The 22002-nt window shown below is 45.9% G+C and overlaps 2 protein-coding genes across 2 annotated transcripts; one reads left to right on the top strand and one right to left on the bottom strand.

Annotated features, from left to right (window-relative positions):
• The first annotated feature begins 4559 nt into the window (after nt 1-4559).
• Nucleotides 4560-6071, top strand: LOC120842553. The gene has a single exon (XM_040213689.1). The coding sequence runs from the start codon at nt 4560-4562 to the stop codon at nt 6069-6071; it is 1512 nt and encodes a 503-aa protein (XP_040069623.1).
• A 1587-nt stretch (nt 6072-7658) lies between these two features.
• Nucleotides 7659-18130, bottom strand: LOC115313766. The gene is made up of 6 exons (XM_040213690.1): nt 18005-18130; nt 13011-13175; nt 12531-12926; nt 11671-11791; nt 11518-11599; nt 7659-8139 (listed from the first exon to the last, which is right to left on the bottom strand). The coding sequence occupies exons 1-6, from the start codon at nt 18128-18130 to the stop codon at nt 7659-7661; spliced, it is 1371 nt and encodes a 456-aa protein (XP_040069624.1).
• Between the last annotated feature and the right edge of the window lie 3872 nt (nt 18131-22002).

Raw genomic sequence — 22002 nt, 5'->3', positions numbered from 1 at the left:
GATCAACCCATCCTTGAAAAAGCAATACGGAGTAACCGGGCCCTCTCCAATGCTATCCTTGGAAGACTTCGACGTAACAAAACAACTCATGCCAGACATAATGCACGACATGTTTGAAGGAGGATTTGCAGTTGTTCTTCATTACGTTCTTCAAGGGCTCATCCAAGAGGGCACCCTTGAATTTTCAGACTTTGAGAAGGTAGCCAGGTTCAAACTTGGCTTTAACGACCGAAAGAACGAGTCTCTGTCAACTTCACCAAGGATCACCGTGCCCTGAAAGGCACAGCTTCGCAAAAGTGGTGCTTATTTAGGCTGCTCCCACTGATCATTGCCTCTAGCATCCCAGAGGGCAATGTGCATTGGGAGCTCTACCTGAAGTACCGGGAGATCCCAGACATGAGTCTTGCTCCTGAGGTTCCCACTGACTTCCTGCCATACCTAGAAGACAGAATTCAAGGTTTTCTAAAGGACTTCAGTGAGACATACCCATCAGCCAGTGTGCCCCCCAAGCTGCACTACCTTGTCCACTATCCCCGCATTATCCGAGAGTATGGGCCCCTGCAACAGTACTGGTGCATGCGCTTCGAGGCGAAGCAGCAGTAGTTCAAAGGTCTGGCATTGAAAACCAAAAATTTTGTGAACATCACCAAGACCCTGTCTACACGACACCAGCTCCTGCAGAGTTACGAGCTTCATAGCGTTGTCCTTTACAAACCTGTTTATGCCACAGGTCTCAAAGTGGCAGCCCCCGCAGAACTCCATTAGTGCGCAGAGAGCCTGGCATCTGATGGCCTGCAGGTCTGGGAAGCCAAATGCATCGAGACAAGCACGGGAGTACAGAACTAACGATGTCCTTCTCATGAACAAGACAACGTCACTGAGCTTTGCGAAAGTTAGCACAGTGTACATGGTGAATCGTGAAGTGTTCCTTCTGCTCAATGAGCTACAAGTGGAGAGATTCCGCGGACACAGGTGGAGCTATAGAGTGCAGAACACCGACAACGTCTACCTCAAGCAGCCTGGTGAAGAGGCCTGCTTCCAACGCTTAGACCTCTACAACGAGGGAGAGCTTGTGCCAAAGTGGGACAGCTTCTTTTATCCTTAAGTACTTCCAGGAAGACCAGTGAACCCGCAAAAGAACTTGTTCGACTTCACACAAACCTATCTTACTGACTCTAAAACGTTTTGCAGACTACGAAGAAACGTGCCAAGTGTGATGGCAATTACAGCTGCACTCAATATGTATCTTGTTTATGTGCCACAAACCATGCCTAAATGTTGTCCAATAAGCAGTGTTACTAACAAAATGAATAGTTTTAAAACATAACTGACTCCTGTTGTCTATTAACTTGTTTTTTCATACGGAACGGTAACCATGACCAAAACACAATAGTTGGTTACAAGTCAAGGAGGTAGCGGCAAATGCCCCTCAAAGAGAATCTAGTATTACTTCGCCACCAATCTTGTCCCGTTGTTACCATGACATCACGACCTGCGCGAACCAATCTTGTGCTTGCAAACAAATATTTTCAACATGGCTGCCAGGCAGATTTTTTACGACTCCAGCATCTCGCAGAAACTGGTGTTTTCCCACAAAGGGAAAACACCAGTTTTCCCTCCTAAATGAAGCATCACATACATCACCCCTTTTTTTCTATCACTCCTCTGATAGTTAAATTTCTATAAAGAATGACGGCGATCATCCAGTGGAGTTGCCGAGGTCTACTGAGGAACTTCGATGATATCGAGTTCTTCCTGGAGCAACACCGCCCACAAGCTTTATGCTTACAAGAAACGCATCTCAGTTCAAAGCATACTAACTTTCTTAGACGCTACCATATTTTTAGAAAAGACCGAGAGGATGCGTGTATTTCTGCAGGAGGAGTTGCAGTGGTTGTCCCAAAGCACCTTCCCTGTTCCGAAATCGCTCTTAATACTGCGCTAGAGGCAGTATCGGTGCGTCTCCTGCTTCACAAAGTAGTGACTGTTTGTTCCTTGTACATTCCTCCTTCTTTTACTTTTTCGACAAATGATTTTAATGATCTTTTACTCCAGCTCCCGGAGCCCTTTCTTTTACTTGGAGATTTTAATCCTCACAACTGTCTATGGGGTAGCGACCACGTTGACGCCCGTGGTCGAATGATTGAGTCAATTTTAATGTCGCATGCACGTTGCCTTTTTAACACTGGAGAACCGACCTATTTTAGCCCATCATCATTATCGTCCTTTTTGGTATTGATCTTTCTATCAGTGGTGCATCCATTTTTACTTCTTTTACGTGGGCAGCAGGCACTAACTCATATGGAAGCAATCACTTTTATATTTTCTTAAAGAACACCATACCTCCAAAGTGCATGCCAACGCGAACTGTCCGTGGGAAGTTTGAGAAAGCGAATTGGTCTCTTTTCAATGAAGCGACACAACTTGCATGCACGTCACTTGATGAACTTTCTGTCGACCAAGTTACAGAGTTGCTAAGTAATTTTATTCTTCAAGCTGCAGAGCTTGCTATTCCTAGGACTTCTACGCATCTCCCGCAGCGACCCAAGCCGTGGTGGAATGAAGAGTGTACTGAGTCACGGAAAAAACAAGACAGAGCCTGGGGTATCTTTCGACGTTACCCCACGCAAAGCAACCTCGGCTGCTTTAAGCAAATTAAAGCTCAGGCAAGGTACATCCGACAACAGTCAAAGCGTAAAAACTTCCAGGGGTATGCCTCTTCCATTAATAGTGGTGCAACAGTCAAAGAGGTCTGGGCCAAAGTTCATCGCATTGAAGGGAGATATGATGCCTTTTCACTCCCACTCCTCTCCTACAATGGCATTTATCCGGAAAGTCTAAAGGAGCAAGCGGATCATCTCGGTGAGCATTTTGCTCTTGTATCGAGCTCCGAACATTATTCATCTGCATTTCTCGCATACAAAGCACGTGCAGAATCACATGCTGTGAAGACTGCTGGTGCCGCCCATGAAGACTACAATCTACCTCTTACAATGCGTGAACTCGAAATGGTCCTTCACTTAACTAAGCCTTCAGCTGCAGGACCTGATGGCATAGGCTACCAGATGTTAACACATCTTCATCCTTCTAAATTATTTCTTATTCTGTACCTTTTCAATCGCATAGGCCACGAGGGCAAATTTCCTTGGGCATGGAAGGTGGCCACGGTTGTTCCTCTTTTAAAACCTCGTAAGGATCCTTCTGCGTCAAGCTATCGCCCTATCGCCCTTACTAGCTGTTTGAGCAAGACTTTTGAGCGTATTGGGAACAAAAGACTTATGTGCTATTTAGAAAAAGAGAACATCTTGGATAGGAATCAACGTGGGTTTCGTTCCTGTCGTTCTATTGTGAACAAAAGACTTATGTGCTATTTAGAAAAAGAGAACATCTTGGATAGGAATCAACGTGGGTTTCGTTCCTATCATTTGTTTCGTCGTGAGACTGTAATTCGTGCAGTTTTCGTAAACTGACAGTTGTGCGTGTCAGTGCTTTTTATATGGAGAAGGCATATGGCACAGCATGCGCCATGGAATCCTCCGTGATTTGCATGAAGTTGGGATACAAGGTAGGATGCTTGCTACCATCAATAGCTACCTTTCTAACCGATCCTTTTTGGTGAAGCTAGGAGCATCTTTCTCTAAAGAATTCGTCCAGGAGATTGGGGTCCCTCAAGGGGGAGTCCTCAGCGTTGCTCTCTTTTTGGTAAAAATGAACTCAATAGCCCGTTCCCTACCTTCCTCTGTGCAATAGACCCCTTTCGAAGCAAAGCGCCCTCTATCGCATGCAAATGCAACCAGGTCCGGCGCCATTGTGAAGTGGTCCCGCTGGCGTAGTCTGATCGGTGCTTTGTGGACGACGATTCCCGGTCTGAGACGCGTGCTGCGTCAAGATGCCTACGCACTGCTGCGTGCCTCTCTGTACGCAGAATGGGTACGTCGATGAAAGCGCAAAGAAGGTGCGTATCAGAAGAGTTCTAAAAAGTGTTCTGAAAAAAGAAGCCCGCGCGCGATATCCTTGATGCGGTTTGTGTTCGCGCTGCTGAGCCTGACTTTGACAAGCGTCAGTTCAGCTACTTTCTCCTCAGCTTTTGCAGGCCTGATAGAAAACGATCTTATCACCCGTGGGCATGAATGTCGCACACGATAATCCGGGCTTAAAAGTTGTAAATGGGCCCACGGCACCCTCCGTGGCAACCATCGCTTGAAATCGTACGGCGAGGTGGGCCCCTTGTCGGTAGGCTCCTTCCGTTTACTTGCAACTCGAAAGTTGACACCCGGGATAGGAGCGTAGAGCTAGATCATGTGTACACCGCAGCAGAAGGCGTAGTAAAACCAAAGGCCCCCGAGGGATCGCCGGAGCATTCCGTTTTAAACGTTTAGCTCGCCTCAGCAAGGCGGCAGGGCATTACCGCTTAACATTTGGAGATGTCGAGCTTTTGTTAGAATTTATACCAGCAGGCATAAAATATAACAAATGCTCGTTATAATTTGTAATCATAATACATAACCCACATTTATTAATCTATAACAAATTGGGTTGTTAATTTGTAATTTCTGAGAATGGTATTTTTGATACACTACCTTTTTAATTTGCAGGTGTCCTTCCATAGATTCCCCAAATTGGAGGAAGTCTACCGGAAGTGGATAATTGCTATCAAGCGTGACGAAGGCACATCATTCAAGGTGTCGAAGGCAACTAAAGTCTGCTCGAGGCACTTCGTAGAAAGTGACTTTGTGCGGAATGTGACTAACGGGCACAGGCTGCTTTATGGGCATGCTGTGCCATCAGTGTTCAGCTTTAAGAAGCCGAAAGTTCTTAGGAAGCGTCCAAGAGCAACGCATCCCGAAGCAGACTTGCTACAACCCGAAGCAGACCAGCAACAATCAGAAGACACCACCACTGCCCCCGAGCTGCCGGATAAAGATCCTGGAGCGAGCCCAGTGCCCATGGAACCGCCAGTCTGCATGTGCAGCTTGGAGCCCGAGCTCGAATTAAGGAAGGTAGCAGAGAGGAAGCTGCACAGTGAAATGGAATTGCTGCGAAATGAACTGAAAGAAACCAAGGCCGAAGTGTACCGACTGAAAGCCGAGCTCCAAAGAGCTCTAGCAAACTGCAAGGTGTTAGAAGAGAAAAATGTTCCTTTCAGCGTTGAAAGATTCAAGGAGAGCGACAAGGACATTCAGTTTTACACCGGACTGCCCAATTATGGTACTTTTATTGCTTTCCTCGAGCTCATTGACGCTGGAGAGAATGGTAAAAGTTTTGTTATGCGATCCGGAGTTAGCTTGCATGCGTCAGAAAAGGCTGGACGGCCACGTAAGCTATCGGCAAAGAATCAGCTGTTTCTTGTTCTCGTTAAGTTGAAAGGTGGCATGTTCCATAAACACCTGGGACATGTGTTCGACATTTCAGTAAGTACAGTGTCGAAACTGTTCAGCGCGTGGATGAGCTTTTTGTATCTCCATCTCACGAACCTGGCTCTCTGGCTACCACGAGAGACCATCGACAGCACCATGCCACCAGCTTTCAGGGAAAAGTTTCCGACAACTCGGGTCATCTTAGATGCCACAGAGATTAGGTGTGAGGTGACAAGCTCGTTTGTGACTCAGTCGGGGACGTACTCGTACTACAAATCTACGAACACGTTTAAGGACCTGGTGGGCATTTCACCCAACGGCCTGGTAACATTTGTGTCTGAGCTTTTTATAGGTTCCGTTTCTGACAAAGAGACTGTCATCCAGAGTGTCCTTCTTGAGATGCCCTTTGATAGGGGCGATTCTGTCATGGCCGACAAGGGCTTTAAGATTGTCGACCTCCTCCAAAAGCTTGGCGTAGCACTCAACATTCCTCCATTTTTGAATCGAGGCAACTTCTCCACCGAGGAAGTCGTAGAAACACAGGACATCGCTGCCCTCCGGATTCACGTTGAACGCCGAATCCAGAGAATCAAGTCCTTCCACATTTTCGACCGCCCCATTCCCATCTCGTTGGCACCCCTTGCCAACCAAATATGGACTGTATGCACAGTCCTCACTAACATGCAGTCCCCACTCATCAGGGACAGTGAGTAAACTGCAAGGTAACTTGTAATGCTCATTGCAAAGCTGATAGCTTCGATTGTTCAAAGGTAATTTATTGTTTAAAAAGATACTACAACAAAAATTCGGCGCTCATTTTTTTATCTATATATGTGTTCAAAGGAGCAGTATCACATCGAACATACCAATGCCTTGCTAGAAAAGTCTCAAAAAGGAATTTTAAAACGAATTAAACGATTAGCAAAGAGCACCTGGTGGATTTCGCTGACGCCTCGTTTGTAATGCTCGCCTAGGAACCTTGACAGCTAGTGACGGAGGTTGTCTCGCCTCCGGCCACGACGAGAAAAGAGGGGAAGGAGGTACTCCCCTTTTCCCGAGAATGCCTTTTGTGTGTTGCAGAAGTCGCTATCGCTTTTGTGTGTTGCAGAAGTCGCTTTAACCGTTTTTTCATTAACCGTTTTTTCGCTATTGTCCCTCTACAATATTATTTAAGATTAACCCGTCACTCAAAATTCGTATAAAGCAGCCGCTTCGGTGGCTGGAAAGACTAGGCCATTCTCTCAACGTCAGCCTCGCCATAGCTTTGCTCGTCCCAAGACGACCTACGTCACGATTGCGTTGGATGTCACGTGGTCTCCGCTGGGCCTTCTCCGAAAGCTCAAAATACAAACGTGCGATTTTCTTTTACGGATATTGTGGATCATATTCAACCTATCTTTGAACACAACGGGAATATTTCAAAATATGTTGAAGCATCCCTTTAACTGATGTGAATTCACACTGAAAGGATCCGTGTGCCTCACTGCAGATTTGTGTACGGTTCCAGTTAGGAGAGAGGGCGAAGTAAAGATTTGAGTAGACTGAAATGTCGGCGATTGTCACACTTAACGAATCGAGTGCACCGTGTCTGCATGTTTGCCAAGCCCTGCTAATATTGCTTGTCAGTGCACTTCCACCTTGTGAATAAAAGACTTCTAAACACTTACCATCTATTTGTTCAGAATACTTAATTAGTAAGGGGGCGGTAACTTTTACAGTTTGCAAAGCTATTGTGAAAAGAGAATAGTACCCTCGCCTAGTGTGTTTACTGAGGCAGCTAAAATGGCACATGCAATGGGTCAAACTCGTTTATGCAAAAATGTTCCAAAAGCCAAGACTCGTGATGATTCAACGCGTAACACCGACTTGAGAAAACAATACTAACAATTTAATTGGCTGTTTCGTCCCAATTTGGAAGACATCGCCAGTGTGCGCCAGCAAACTCAAACAAAAAGTACAGCAACCAGTTCGCTATTTAAGGATGCCTGCATACACTTCGGGGAGGGTGATCATGGAGGTGCAGCACCGGGTACGCTTTTGAAGTGTGGGGGAAGGGGGGGAGAGGGGGGGACCGCGGTGCAATGCTAAGCACGGTTCCCTCTACGAACTGTATGTGGACGTTCTTAAATAGCGCACTAGTTGCTGTACTTTTTATTTGTGTTCCCTGGCACACACTGACGATGTCCTGAATTGGGACGAAACAGCTGATTAAATTGTTAGTATTGTTTTGTCAAGTTGGTGTTATTTGTTTAATCAATCCTTTATTCGGAACACGGAAGGCTCCATCTCGATGTTGGACAACTACCTGCTGCACTCCAGGTGAGGCAGCAGCACGTTGAAGTAAAAGTCTTCGAGCTTTGCACTCACGCTCGCCCATTCGCCCGCATTGAACCTTATTCTCTCGATGAGTATGAAGTGCTTTGCGTAGACAATGAAGTCCCCCCACTGTAGCCCGGAAACAGCCATTTGTCCAAGAACTTGGAAGTGATGGGGGTGGTTGTCCTTCAGCTTTGACTGGTCCTGGTCCACTTTAGAGCAGAATTCCAAGTGCTCGAGCTCGTCCGTAGTCTTCAGCCAGAGAGACGAAGGGCACTTTATCTCCATGATGCCATGAGGAGGGTCTTCGGCGGGATCATACACAATCCTGTCCGGTGATGCTCCAAGCCATGGAGCTTCCGGGTCAACAAAAAGTCCACAGCCGCTGACTGTAACTTGGTGCCCCAATCCTTTTAGGACATCTTCGTAAAACCTTGCAGCGACCGGCTCGTTGATGATGCCGTGCCTGAAAAATTAGATATGGGTTATATTACCACCCAGATATAAATGACGATGCTGTGTCTGCATGCCATGTTCCCATTTTTTCAGCCCAGTGCACACTAGCGGGCACAGGCTGCTTCACAAGCCTGCTTTGCCATCAGTGTTCAGCTTGAACAAGGTGCGAGGTATCAAGAGGCCTCCGAAACAGGGAACACCATGAATCGCACCACAAACAATGCAGCCCGAAGCAGGCTTGCAACAACCCAAAGGCACCACTAGTGTCGCCTCACACTGAGGAGATTTGACAATGCACTTTGGGGAGAAAGCTCAAAGGCCAAAATAGTTCAAACACGTTTTTCAAGTCATAGGAGTGTAGCAGCCGTGCCAGCTGTACCACTAGAGCGAAAGAAAAAGAAGCCGAGGCGCACGGGAAGAGACCACGAGACACTAGCTTTGCGATTCGGCGACCGAGCGGACCGGCGGCTAGATCGGACGATGTTTTCTACTGTTTCGGTTTTCTTGTAAATATTGTATATAAAAGTATGTTTAGTGCCACCTGACTGGTACCCACAGCAGATTCTGCATTGAGGTGCACAATTTTTTTATTATCAAAAACAATTATGTGCACTTTCAGAGGCATTGACAGTAGAAATTTAGGGTATGATGAAAACAGCTCTAAGTGTGCTTATATGGATGCACAAGATCTGTAAACAGCAGCCATACTCCGTTCACTGCTAAGTTGACAGAACGATAGAAGCTATGTGTATGGCAGACCAGTAAGTGTCGGCTTTGCGCCACACAATCAGGGTCCCTGCCTATACGAGCGCACAGAGTCAAGCAATAAAAGACGGGAAGAAATTTATCCCCCGAGTATGTAGCCCCCGCCGCCCTGTCAGCTTAGGTGTGAATGGAGTACAAGTATATTTATTTTCAAATGTCACTGCCCTATTTGCCTTCAAGTTGTTCCCACGCACAGTCCTCCGCCTCTTGTTCACCAACCCCCTTTTTACCTCTCCTATATTGTACACCTGAGGAAATAGTCTTCCTTTCTCGCCGAGTAAAATCGCTACGGTGAAACTATTCTCGCCAAGTCTGGCCCATAACATTTATAGGTTTAAGGCAGTTCGCAAGATATTTCCTCTTGATATAGAATGATGTATTGCATATCTATACACTATGCTTTCTGCTTTGGACCTTGACCTAATATTCAGTTTGGTACGTATTTAAAAGCAAATGCTGTCCGCCAATAGGGTGGTTTCGTGCGACATACTTCTGGTTCAAAATCTTGCCGGAAAGGCGCACAATCGGGGACGTATTTCCTTTCCGTAACACATCGCTTACTCTGTTTTCGTTCCTTTTGAAGTGACCCTCGACGTGTCTCCTAAGGCCGTTTCGGTCAATGACATCCGTCTGCTAACACGTCGGCATGTCCTATACTCTGTTTCATATTTAGCGTGCAACGCTGTCAAAGCTACTGGCGCGAGCGCGTGGCTTCATTTATGGTTTTGTTTGCGCGAGAACGAGTGCAAATGAACAACAAGATCAAGCCCCACGCTCATGCCAGTAGTTTTGACAGCGTTGCACGCTAAGCATGAAGCAGAGTATAGCTTTGAATAAAGACTTGTACGTTTGAAAATCGGGTGCCAGCTGATATTTTTTATTGTTGCCGACTGCTGTTGAGTGCGGGTGAATCAAAACACCAAAGAACTTAAACGAGAAAGGAAAATCAACTTCACAGCATCCGTTCATAAGAATGCGTAGGGACAAAACTTACACCAAGATTCGTCGTCGACGGAACCACTCGCTGTGCTTTTGAGACTCACCATAACCACAAACGATGCCAATAAGCGATCAGATGTCAGAAGGCATACAGTGGTGCCTACGCCGGGGAAAGCAACACGGCAGCAGAGTGCAACACCAACATGTTCAAGCATTACAAACCGGAAGTAAAACTGTGTTTCATGAAATCGCCCTATAGTGTGATTCCTGTGGCTCATTGAACCTCGGCTCTGCACTAAAACCTTTCAAGCTTTACTGTAGCACATATCTTTCTTCGCAATTAGCTTCAGAAGGGGCTTCACTCTCATGTACAAGCCCTGTGTCTCAATGGTATACTCGCTGGTCGCTTTCCAGCGCTCCCGTCATCTAAATCTGATCTATAAGACACCGGAGCGCACCTGAATCCGATCGAGACAAACAGTGCGCCAGTCGAACACTCGTGAAGTTTTCCGAGTGGCGAAAAGCAAGCAGTGCCGAATGGAAGTTTCTGCGAAACTATCAAACAAAGCAACGTTACAGCTTCAAAACTTCCTCGTACTCTGGTTCGTACCTCTTTGTCAGAGTAGATCCTCATTACTGTGAAAACATGAGGCTTCATTTTGGGAACTGTGCATGGCACTTTGAACAATTGTGCAAACAGTTTCCCCGTTGGCTTCGTAAACACAACCATCGTCGTTGTCGTCCGAGCTGCTGCTATCACTGCTGTCTGCTAGGTCGACAGCAGCAATGACGCAATGCCCCATCAGCATTAAACGCCATATGGGGAGCACAACACAACGCTGGGATCGGTGCGGCATTTAGGCGCGAAAAGTCTGTCAGCCGTTCTCTTTCAACCGAACAATGGACTGGCGGAATGGCTGGAGTGACGTGACCGGTTGGCAGCAGGTCTGCATTCTGCACGCTCCCACTTCAAAGTCAGAACGCCTCAAATCGCTACAAGTTGGAGGAATACGAGAGTCGGAGCTTCGATAGCGCTCTAAAAGAACCCACCGAACATACTTGGAGCGCCCAGCATCGACCAGCTAAATGCACAGCGGCTTTTCAGAGTGCTCTAAAACACTGGAAAGCAACCAGACGTATATACATGAGTGTAGTCTGCCTGAACACAAATTGATGACGGAATGAGACAGATGTGCCTTAGCAAACATAGAAACACCTTAAAAGGATGCTGAACCGAAATCTGGATTCCACAAGGCACGGCAGCAAAAGCGTACAACGGGATGCTACAAACATCAAAACATCACTCATACAACGATATATCAAACAAATGACCATATTTTTCTAAAAAAAAAAAAAAAAAAAAAAGGAGGCGCATTTAACAGTTATGTTTACGTCTTGTTTCTTCGAGGAGGGGGGAATGATATCGTGTCTTCTCCGCCTCGCCGCCTTGAGGGGGCGGAACCAAGAGAGGAGGAAACGAGATATTTTGACGTCACGCGCGTCTACGGCCTCGTTCAATCTCGACCTTTTTTCCCCAAAAATACGGCCGTCGATTCGAGATATCGCCTTACGAGCAGTGTTGTAGGGATTGTAGCGTCCCGCCTACAGCTCCTGCATTGTTTTCTGAAATCAAAATTGTGGTTCCCCATCTCTTTAACATTTGTGGTTTTTGTTAACACCTCACCTGACAGCAGGAACTTTTGATATGTCTTTTGGGGTGACGAGGGCATCCAGACCCTTGTCAGTCCACACTGTCCTTCGGAAGGCTGTGCCGAAGTGGAATGCTGTCAACCGCAGCTTGCGCTCTTTACACCACGTGGGACTCCGTGACTGCTGCCTGTGCCGAAGTGGGATGCTGTCAACCGCAGCTTGCGCTTTTTACACCACGTGGGACTCCTTGACTGCTGCCTCGTATTCCTCTCGAGGTCTCTCGCCTGCTGTGCTGTTAGCTGCAGGCTCTAGAATATACAAATAAAAAACAATGCTGAAATAATGAACCAGAGCATTTTGTAGTGCAAACTGTTTAGAACCAGATAAATTTATGGCTGGTCCTAAATAGATGCAAAAATCCCAAAAGGCCGCTCGCTTGGTTACGTTGCCTCACGTCAACCACTGTCGGCTGCTTTAAACGGTTCGTGAAAGTGACTCCCAGAATACCCCTCGGTGCCGGTGGAGGGCACTGCACCTTTTGCAACAATTTACATGCACCTTTGCATGAGGGACCAACGTTATTCATTCCATAAAGGTGCTTTTTGGTCTTGGTCTGCTCAATTGTGGACTTACCGACAACTATATAGTCAACGTGAGTAAAGCTGCATTCTTTATTTTAATTCACCTCAGCTCTGGCATGCCACCGAGCTTCAAGATCAGTTTGTTGGCATTGTGTGCGAGCATATCCCACCCATTACGAACATAGGGTGCTCTCAATAACGCAATTTCAAGAACTATTCCTGCGCATACTTAAGTGCAACAACATTAAAACAAACACATAGACCCCAGCTGCCCTCCCCCCCCCTCCCCCCCTTCCTGTAACATGAGAACAATATTATCAGTGAGAATATGATGCGGCAAGCAGAAATGCGTCTCCATAGTTTTCCGTGCACACAGCAGTGGCAGACCTTACAACCGCACTTCAATGTGATGTCATAGAATTGTTCGCTGTATAGTGGCATTTACAATAACGATCTGTATCATTACCTCCAAAATCTCGTTTCCCAGGAACGGAAGGGGAATCTCCCATAGTTCCCTTCCGCGGAAGAACTGGCATTCTCGTGGGGCTTGGTAGGGGTGGCTTGCGCACTGGGGGATATTGGTGATGACCTTGAGTCCATGGGGGAAGACAGGCTGCTGGTACGCCAGCGGTGCAACAGCCAGTGCAGGGCCGAACTTCGTGTCCTTCGAGGTCTTGTCTTGCACTTGAAGCAAAGCTGCTGCAAAGTCAGTACAGCTGCCAAGGCTGAGGAGTGTTTCCGCAAACTTCCTCGTAGAAGCTTCTTGCTGCTCCTGGCTTCGGGGAGCCACCCTGCTCTCATAGAGGCGGGACATAAGTGGGGTGTCCTGGCCGCCCTCCCTCACACATCTCCAGTCTACTAACTGGATTGAAGTACCGTGGATGTGAGGCCCTCGAAATACTCTCCACTGTTGCGACAGGTCCGTGCAGGACAGCTATGCAGGTGCCTCGCTGAAGCCTTTGGCCTGCAAAAGTGCTACGGTCCGAAGCAGCGCCATCAGGTGGTTGCACGCCACACCTCCAGCAGGGCAGTCACAGTTTTCATCCAACAGTTGGCCTTGCACGTCTGTTGTTGCCATCACCGTGTAAGGAGGCTGAGTCTTTTTTTTTTGCTGCGGAAACAGGAGCCCTTCAGGTAGAAGCGTCCTCCGCTGATTGGAATAAAAAAATCGTACAGTGTGTTTACACATTCCAGAGACTTGAAAGCAGCTGCAGTTGTGAATTGGACATACACATTTCCAGACAAAATAAGGATCAGTTACCATACACAACCAGCTGCGAATTCCCCTTGCCATGCAAACAGCCTAAGGAAATAGTTTCAACATGCAAACATATATTTCATACATTTACAATAACATTACTGATCCAAGTAGCCTATTGTTTATTTTTTAGGAAAACACCGAAGCTACCACGGTTGGAATTTAGGACATTATATTTGCGATACAGCAAAAACTTCTTCAGTTGTGCAGTCATAGCAGTTCAGACGGCTTCTATTTTGGTGTGTTCGCGCTTTACGATATATTCCGAAAATTCAAACGGGCGAGGCACCGTTCAGAACTACGGGTAAAAGATCATTTGTGCCTCCGCGGCTAACTTCTCGACTGGAAGCTTCAGGCGCCTTCACACCGGCGATGCGATGTAGTCGCGCGATAACTTTCATCGCTACAGCGACCATCGCGGGGAAAAAAAAAAAAAAAACAAAAAAAAAAACGACGCAATTTGAGCAGTCGCTACCTGACCCGACTTTCTGCGATGCGATCTAGTCGCGGAGCGGCTGAGCAAACCAGCGACGTTCGGAGCGAGTTTTTTTCCCGAAGGACTCGCCAACGAAGGCGTTGGACTCTCTCATCGCGCACGCCGTTACATCTAATATTTTTGCGATGCGATCTATCGCCGGTGTGAACGACTTGGCACACGATATGCGATTCAAACCGTAAAAAAATAAATCACTTGCCTTTTTCGCGAGTAGTTCGCCCTTATTGAAGCGGGCACCACATACGCCTCGACGACGAAGTTGTAACTTCTCTCCATGGAGCGGTCCGTGGCTGAACGGCTTCTGTAGAACTTCTCCACTTCGCTGTCGCTGATCGGTGGCAGTTTCGAAAGGTCGTTCACCCAGCCGGTGATGGGGAAGACGCCCGCACAAGCCATTGTTCGAAGGAACAGAGATCGGCAGACGCGCTCCGCACCGCCGAAGCGAAGTGGCCGAACTTGCCGAACTGGCCGAACACTTCACAATGGCGGCGGTCGCCCAGTGTTGCTAGATGTTTCTGCTTTGCCGCTTAAAGATTTTCAGGGTTGCCGAAATTTCGAAAGGGGCCTATACTCACTTTATGTTGATGACCTTCAAATCTCTTTTTCATCGTGCAATCTTTCTATTTGTGTACGGAGGCTTCAAGTTGCCATCAACAATCTCCTAAAGTGGGCGGATGAAAACGGCTTTAGTTTCTCTCCGGAAAAGACGGTTACTGTCTGTTACTCCCGTATACGGGGAGTCCCTGCGGTTCCTTCTCTATATATGCGACAGACCCCTATCCCGGTGAAAGTAGGTCACAAGTTTCTGGGCCCCACCTTCGACCGTAAGCTTTCGTTTGTGCCTCATATAAAAAGTCTGAAGTTAAAATGCCGGAAATCACTGAACCTCCTTAAAGTCTTGTCCCACAAAACATGGGGCTCTGACCGTCTATGTCTTTTGCGAATCTATCGCTCGGTAATCCGCTCACGCCTGGACTATGGCAGCTTTGTGTACGGATCTGCTAGGCCATCAGCTCTTAAGGCACTTGGTCCCATCCATCATCAGGGACTTCGCTTGGCAATAGGGGCCTTCAGAACGTCACCTGTGCTCAGTCTCTACGCTGAGGGAAATGAGATGTCCCTCGACAGACGGCGATTCTCCTTGGGATTTATGTATTCATTACTAAGCACACCCCGTCCCTGTACCTGGGTAAAATTTTCAAACAATCACTTATTACAGGTATGATTCCCAATGACTGGAGACATGCAGACGTCATTCCAATTTTTAAGTCTGGGTCATCTGACGATCTGAGCAATTACAGGCCTATTTCTTTAACAAGTGTATGTAGTAAGCTCTTTGAACATATTATTTTTACAGCCATAATGCAGTTTCTTGATATCAATAATGTATTATTTTCTAACCAGGATGGATTTCGTAGGAATCGATCATGCACAACACAGCTTTTCGAGTTAGTAACCGATATTCACAGTAATCTTAACTTACGAAAACAAACAGACGCTCTCTTTATAGACTTTTCGAAAGCTTTCGACCGTGTGCCACACTACAGACTTATAGTAAAATTACAAAACTTACAAATTAATGCAACTGTAGCTAATTGGATAAAAAATTTTCTCACGACTAGAACCCAATCCGTACATCTAGGTGAAACATCTTCACAATCCTTACCAGTTATTTCAGGCGTACCACAGGGTGCTGTACTGGGCCCAGTGTTCTTCCTTATTTATATAAATGATATCGGTTATCGCCTGAGAAGCTGTGTTCGTCTGTTTGCTGACGATCTTGTTGTTTATCACGCTATTTCCAGTGAAGATGATTGCCTAACATTACAAGAAGACCTATCCCTAATTGAAACCTGGTGTGCCGAGTGGCTTATGTCCATTAATCATAATAAATGTAAATGTGCATTTTTTTCTAAATCCCGTAATCCAGTAGATTACACCTATCAACTTGCATCCCAGCCCATTGAAAAGGTTTCATCTTTTAAATACCTTGGCGTGCGCTTAAGCTCTGACCTTTCATGGAGAACTCATATTGAACACATAACTTCCAGTGCTAATAAACTTTAGGTTTTCTAAGACGCCATCTTAGTCAAGCTTCACCGAAAATCAAACAGCTGTCGTACTGCACCCTTGTTAGATCCAAGATGGAATACGCTTCTACCATTTGGAACCCCCATCAGGCTTACCTATCCGACATGTTAGAATCAATCCAAAACCGCGCAAGTAGATTCATTCTTGCTGACTACTCACCCACGAGCATCTCTGCCCTGAAGGCTTCTTTATCACTACCTCTCCTTAATATTAGACGCACCGTAGATAGATTATCCTTTTTTCATAACCTGTTTTACAAGCCCTGGACTGATCATGAATTCTTCTCTTCAGCCAGTCATGTCTCCCTACGCCGTGATTATTGCCAGAAGATAGAAATGCCCTTTGCCGGAACCAACATTTTAAAAAACTCTCCCTTTTTTTTGTGTCTACGGGATTGGAATGCGCTACCTGAGTCCATTGTAACAATTACAGATCTTACCTTGTTTTTAGCGGAACTTACTGAGCATATGATTGTATAATGAAGATATTGCACTGTAAAATAACATATGTTCTTTCAACCTATTTGTTCCTACATTTGATTTCAACCCTTGAAGTGTTATATTGTGTTTTATGTTACCCCCCTTATGTAATGGCCCCAGGGGCCTTTAAGGTATAATAAATGAAATGAAATGAAATGAAGAATACGATCAGTCGCACAGCATCCAGCCCGGGAGGCAGTGGAGGGCACGAAATATCAAGAGACATTTGAAAACAAGCCTAACATTATCTCTCCATTTACGATGAGAAATAGGAATGTGGCTGAGTCAGTTGGGATAGACAGTAAGCTTCCAGTTGCCGCAGTTCCAAAAACAGTGGCCCCATGGGATTTCAGCTGCATACGTTGCGATTTGTTACTAACAAAGTTTAATAAAAAGGATACCCCATCCGAGGTCATGCGACAAGAATTTTACGAACTCGAGAAGCAGCATGATTCTCATTCACACTATTAGACAGACGGCACAAAAACGGAATCATTTGTTGGCTGTGCCGTGATCGGCCCATCAGTAAGAAGTGTTCGTAGGCTAAATTCGTTCACGATAGTTTTCACTGCCGAACTGTGCGGCCTTCTGCTTGCAATAGATACATCATCCAAACACGGAACTCCCGGTCAGTTGTATATACAGATTCGTTGAGTGCGTTACGTACTCTGATTTCACTTGAAACCCCAAAGAATGCACTCATTGTTTTATTACAAAGCAAAATAGTAGCAGGGACCAGGAAGGGATGTAATGTTCTATTCTGCTGGGTGCCGAGCCATGTCAGAGTCCCATGAAATGAAGAGGTAGATCATGCTGCGGGCACTTGTGGCACTCGTACTGTGGACATTAGTGGTATCCCATTTAGAGATTACTGTGCCCTAGTCAAATGGCATCTTAAAGCTCAGTGGCAAACATAATGGAGCCTACAGGTGTCCAACAAACTGCACATGATTAAGCCTTTTCTTAGTGAATGGGAGAGTGCTAGGCACAGAGACAGGTTTTATGAGGTAGTCCTCTGTCGTCTACACATTGGGCACACGCGGCTGACGCATGGACACCTTTTGCGTGGGGAGGACGCTCCGGAATGTGAGCATTACCAGCAACATTTGAGTGTCTTGCATATTCTTCTCGAATGCCCTGCGCATGATGATAAACGCCGCCGTTACTTCTCCCAGCTCTACAAAGAGCATATTCCTCTACACCTATGTGTGTTGCTTGGAAATGAGCCACTACTCCCACCCACCCAGGTTTTGTAGCACAAATTGTAGCATTATATATAATATAAGGTCCTAGTCCTATTTTATACATTTTTGAAATTACCAGCTACTAAAGCTTTTTCTTCTTCAAAACCCTTTTCTGCAATAGTATCATTTCTTGGCGCATCATAGCCTTAGTTGCTTTTACGCCACAAAACCCCAATCTACTACTACTACTACTATAACAAGTGCACCGTTTCGCGAGCGTTTGTCGTCTTATTTTTGTTATTTACTTCGATTATGTTCAATGTGCAAGGCGAGCGCGTGCAGCTCGTGTAACTATACTCGCTGCTAGTCCTTGGTAATTGGGAAATTTACCAAATCGTCTATTCATATCTTCTGCAAACAATTCTGACTTACGGGTTCATCGGTTTCCTCCGCAGTTCCATCGTTGTTTTTCTTCATTTGCTTGCGCCAGGCAGTTGCTTTCGGTAGCACAAATTCATTTCCAGGCTCCAAGTACTGCTTTCGCTTCGTGCCAGACATGTTGACCTGATCAAAGCCTTTAGCTACTCAAATGAAACGAAGAGACACCAGCAATCACCCACAGACCCGGTGACAAATAACTGGCACCATGTGCGTCTGCCGGGTCGGATTGGATTGGATAACATATGTGACAAATTTTTCTCGGCGGTAAAATTGGTAAAATGCAGGCATTCCAAGCCAGCAAAAGCAGCAAATATCATTTAAACAACGTAGAGCGATAATTTAATCAACAAATTAAGTATTACAAAACATTTAGTCGAGAAAATGAACATTCAGTTCACAGGACGGCACTTAGTTGATCGTAAGATGTTTTAGCGAACGAAAACGAAACCAGACCAAGTCGTCTGCTTCTTGCGCAGGAGTTGCGTGGACATCAGATCGACGCTGAGCTCCGATCGGCTTTGATTGAAAGACAGTGGGCAGCCCTCAATTGTAGGTACCTCGAGGTCTACCCACTATTCTTTTTCAATCAGCCAACAAGAGCTCGGCGTTCTGACATCATCGCAACCACTGTACAAGTAGAAGACAAGCTTGCACTCCGCATTGGCGAATGGCTCTGTGCTAGTACCAGTGTTGTACACGTTCCTCAAAAAAAGGAACGAAATCTCGTTCCTCGTTCCTTCTGATTTTTGGAACGCGTTCCCGTTACAAGTTCCATATGTGAAAAAGGAACTCGTTCCCGTTACAGTTTAGAAAATGGAACGTATCGTTACATATACGTTACATTTGTAATTTTTGCTAATTGCCATATTTAGTTAAATCAAACAGTTTTTTTTTTATTTTTTATCTCTCCCATGAATAGTCAGCATACGATTTTGTATGTCGTGATGGAAGGGCACAAGGAAAAGAAAACACGCGGAAGCAGGGTTTCATTTGTTGACATGTTCATGTTAAAAATCTCAGCTAATAACCATGTCCATGTTTGTAGAGGATAATTTGAACGAGCCAAATGTACTTTTATCCAAGATTGCACGAGCGTTTTACAACTACTTCACACGTTTCAATTCAACAGGGTCCCGTGTTAGAACTTAACAACAGTTGCTTTTCGATGTTGCTGTCCGTAAGACGAGCAAGTGAAGGAGAGGCTAGGGCTTTTGGAACGTCAGTCTTGAAAGCTACAAATGCTTCGTTGTGAAGGTTAGATTTGTTGTTCAGTTTGAAGGTGGGGTGCAAGGAAAGGAATAAAGGTTATTTTTTGTGTTTCTTTTAAGTGAATAATGGTCGGGATAGGAGGGTGAGTCCGATATCTGACAATATGTGATCTTGTTGTAATTGGAGGTCTCGTTATTGAAGTTCAAAAATGGATGTAATCGGAAAAAGATTTCTGGGTGTATGAGGATTCGTAGAACCAAAGAAAGTACCTGAGTTTGCAACAACCCTCTTTCTTTGCCTTTTCCTACGACTAAAAGTTTTGATTTTTGTCCCGCAGTTTCGGGCACTCAAAAAAGCATCAATGCCCGCCAGCTCTCCTGCACCCGAAACTGTTAGCAAGCGAGGACCACACAAAATAGTTCACAAGATTAGTAGCCAAAACGTTAAAGAGATCCTGCACTTCGTAAAGATATTGTTTTTGTACTTTCGTACTTTCCCTGTTAGAAATAAAATAGGAATCACCCCACTAGACGAAAAAAGGAACGCCGTTACTCTTTCCGTTCCAGTTAAAATGAAACGCGTTCCTGTTCCAGTTCCAGCGATGCAAAATGGAACGGCGGCGTTCCTTCGTTCCTCCTAAAAGGAACGCGTTCCAGGAACGCCGTTCCCTGGAACGCCGTTCCGTACAACACTGGCTAGTACTAGCAGCCTAGCTTGCCGAACCCTTGGTGGTGAACCCTAGGCGGGGCACCCTCGAACTTCATATTACATTTATTTACCACGACGGATAGCAAGAGGTGGTCTGTCTAGAAGCGTAGCTTGCCACCACCTACAAAGAGCCTATTCGCTTAAACGGTCATTCGCGGAAACGTCCATTCGCTCAAAGGATTTCTATTCGCTAAATAGTCGTTAGTTAAAACGCCATTCGCTCATATAGTTATGTTATGCACCTAAGTACGCACGAGCTACGTGATCAAAAGGGCATGCTAGAGTTGGAAATAGTACGCAACACATGTTACAATCGAATGCGCCGACAAGTTTCTTAAATATTCAATAAAACTATCTGTTCAGGTTTCATCTGTTTACTTTCAAATAATTTCTAACGATTATTTCTTAAGTATTCCTGCATGAGCGTCAGCTCCTAGGTTCCGGAGAATGGTCATGGACATTTCACGCCCTCCATCTCTACATCAAAACTTCAGCACAATTAGGTATGATCAATCGACTGATTTCTTATTCAAATGAGCTTATTAACAGAAAACGTAGTACTGTATGGCGTGCATTGAGTAGATGGCCTGTATTGTTTACTTTATCGGGCGCCATGATTCGTGTGCGCTCTCCGGCATACGTACCAGGCGGCTTTGCTAGTACTTATATCTTCGCGCAGCGGTCCTACGGTCCCCCAAGAGGAAAGACACCGACAGCGTGATACGCGAACTTATTACTGTGACTTGTGAAGATGTCTACCGAATTCCGAGGATAGGATATATGTGTACAAAAGTTTTTGTCCAGAGCAATCCGATATTACAACCCTAGCTGAGCATGCCGCATTTGATATCTTGTCAATGCAGAATGCTGGGCTAGATTGGTATTGGGATGTCAAGGGCACGGTAGCGCTTTAAGACTAGGACGAAGAAGGGACTAGAAAATTGGGTTGTGTGTATGTTTATACAGCCTAGAGCTTGGTCTGCCTCAACGGGCGACGAGTCTCCCAGCTATAGATGAGCAATTTCGCCAGTGCAGTACAACCGCTAGCCTGGGGTCTTTAACGTGCACCACACAGTAGTGATACACGACCGCACGCAGGTGCGATGCTCATCCACATCGAAACAGGCGGGGGTGGGGATTGAAACCAGGATCCCTGGGTTCTGTAGCGCGAACTTTTGCACCACGTGCTCCGAGCTGGTGTACGCTAGCCCACTCTGCCACCGATCCCCCCTAGAGACTACACACACAAGCGCTGACTGCAACTATTCATTCAGTTGCAGTCAGCGCTCGTGTGTGTCTAGGTCTCTTCTTTGTCCTCGTCTAAAAGCGCTACCATGCCCTTGATACGTTGACAAGAAAGCACTTTCGAAATCATAGACAGCTGCATAAAACGTATAGCTACTTATTTTTGTAAAGCCGGAACCTAAAGCATGTATTTGTAGACATATAGAGAACAGTAATTGGCTCGGTGCCAATCAGTTCATCAAACAGCGTTTCATCGACAAATCGTTTCGTCGACACGAGCAAGCGTTCGATTATTTGAGAGGCACACCGGAGCATCATTTTTCCGCTTCGCCCGATTGGTGTATAGCCTCGGGGCCGCTTGCCATACCTTGGCGGTTCCGAAGAACCGTCCAATATAATCTCCTTGATTCAATCGAATTCTCCGGGGCTTCACTCTTGGCTTAGCTGCTCGGGCTCATATATAACCTAATAATGCCTGTTATTTTTTATTTACGTGTTTAGGGCACGTTACACTCTGCGGCGCCTGGTACCAGCATAATATCCATCTGCGAGTTGTAGGCGCTCGTTTAGGCGTTTAGGTGTTCTTCTGTTTCCTTAACAGACATGTGTTACTGTTTGTTGTTGTTCCTCATGCGGTGCCGGCGTGGCAGTGTCCGGGTATTGAACCCGGACCGGCGGATTTTTTGGGTCGCGCACCAGTAACCTAGCTGTGTTTGGAGATTTGTGTTTGTCCTTTGTCCCTCTTGTGTTTCTTCTCCAGGGATTATTTTCGTCATTCCTGTCCAGCTCGCTCACGAACAGTGGACAAAATCGATATTGCGAAAACT

This window comes from Ixodes scapularis, unplaced genomic scaffold (genome assembly GCF_016920785.2).
Source record: "Ixodes scapularis isolate PalLabHiFi unplaced genomic scaffold, ASM1692078v2 ptg000460l_1___fragment_1__unscaffolded, whole genome shotgun sequence".
Classification (NCBI taxonomy): Eukaryota; Metazoa; Arthropoda; class Arachnida; order Ixodida; family Ixodidae; genus Ixodes; species Ixodes scapularis.
The sequence above is the reverse complement of the archived record's forward strand: the minus strand, read 5'-3'. Positions and strand labels throughout refer to the sequence as shown.

What these genes read in the sequence shown, in the direction of transcription:
- LOC120842553 (XM_040213689.1), top strand. Translation starts at nt 4,560, where the DNA reads ATGGTATTTTTGATACACTACCTTTTTAATTTGCAGGTGTCCTTCCAT.
- LOC115313766 (XM_040213690.1), bottom strand. Translation starts at nt 18,130, where the DNA reads ATGTCTGGCACGAAGCGAAAGCAGTACTTGGAGCCTGGAAATGAATTT. An exon ending in TGGGAAACGAGATTTTGGAG is followed by an intron (nt 11,792 to 12,530) that starts GTAATGATACAG and finishes TGTATATTCTAG; the next exon opens with AGCCTGCAGCTAACAGCACA. An exon ending in TCAAAAGTTCCTGCTGTCAG is followed by an intron (nt 8,140 to 11,517) that starts GTGAGGTGTTAA and finishes CTAATTTTTCAG; the next exon opens with GCACGGCATCATCAACGAGC.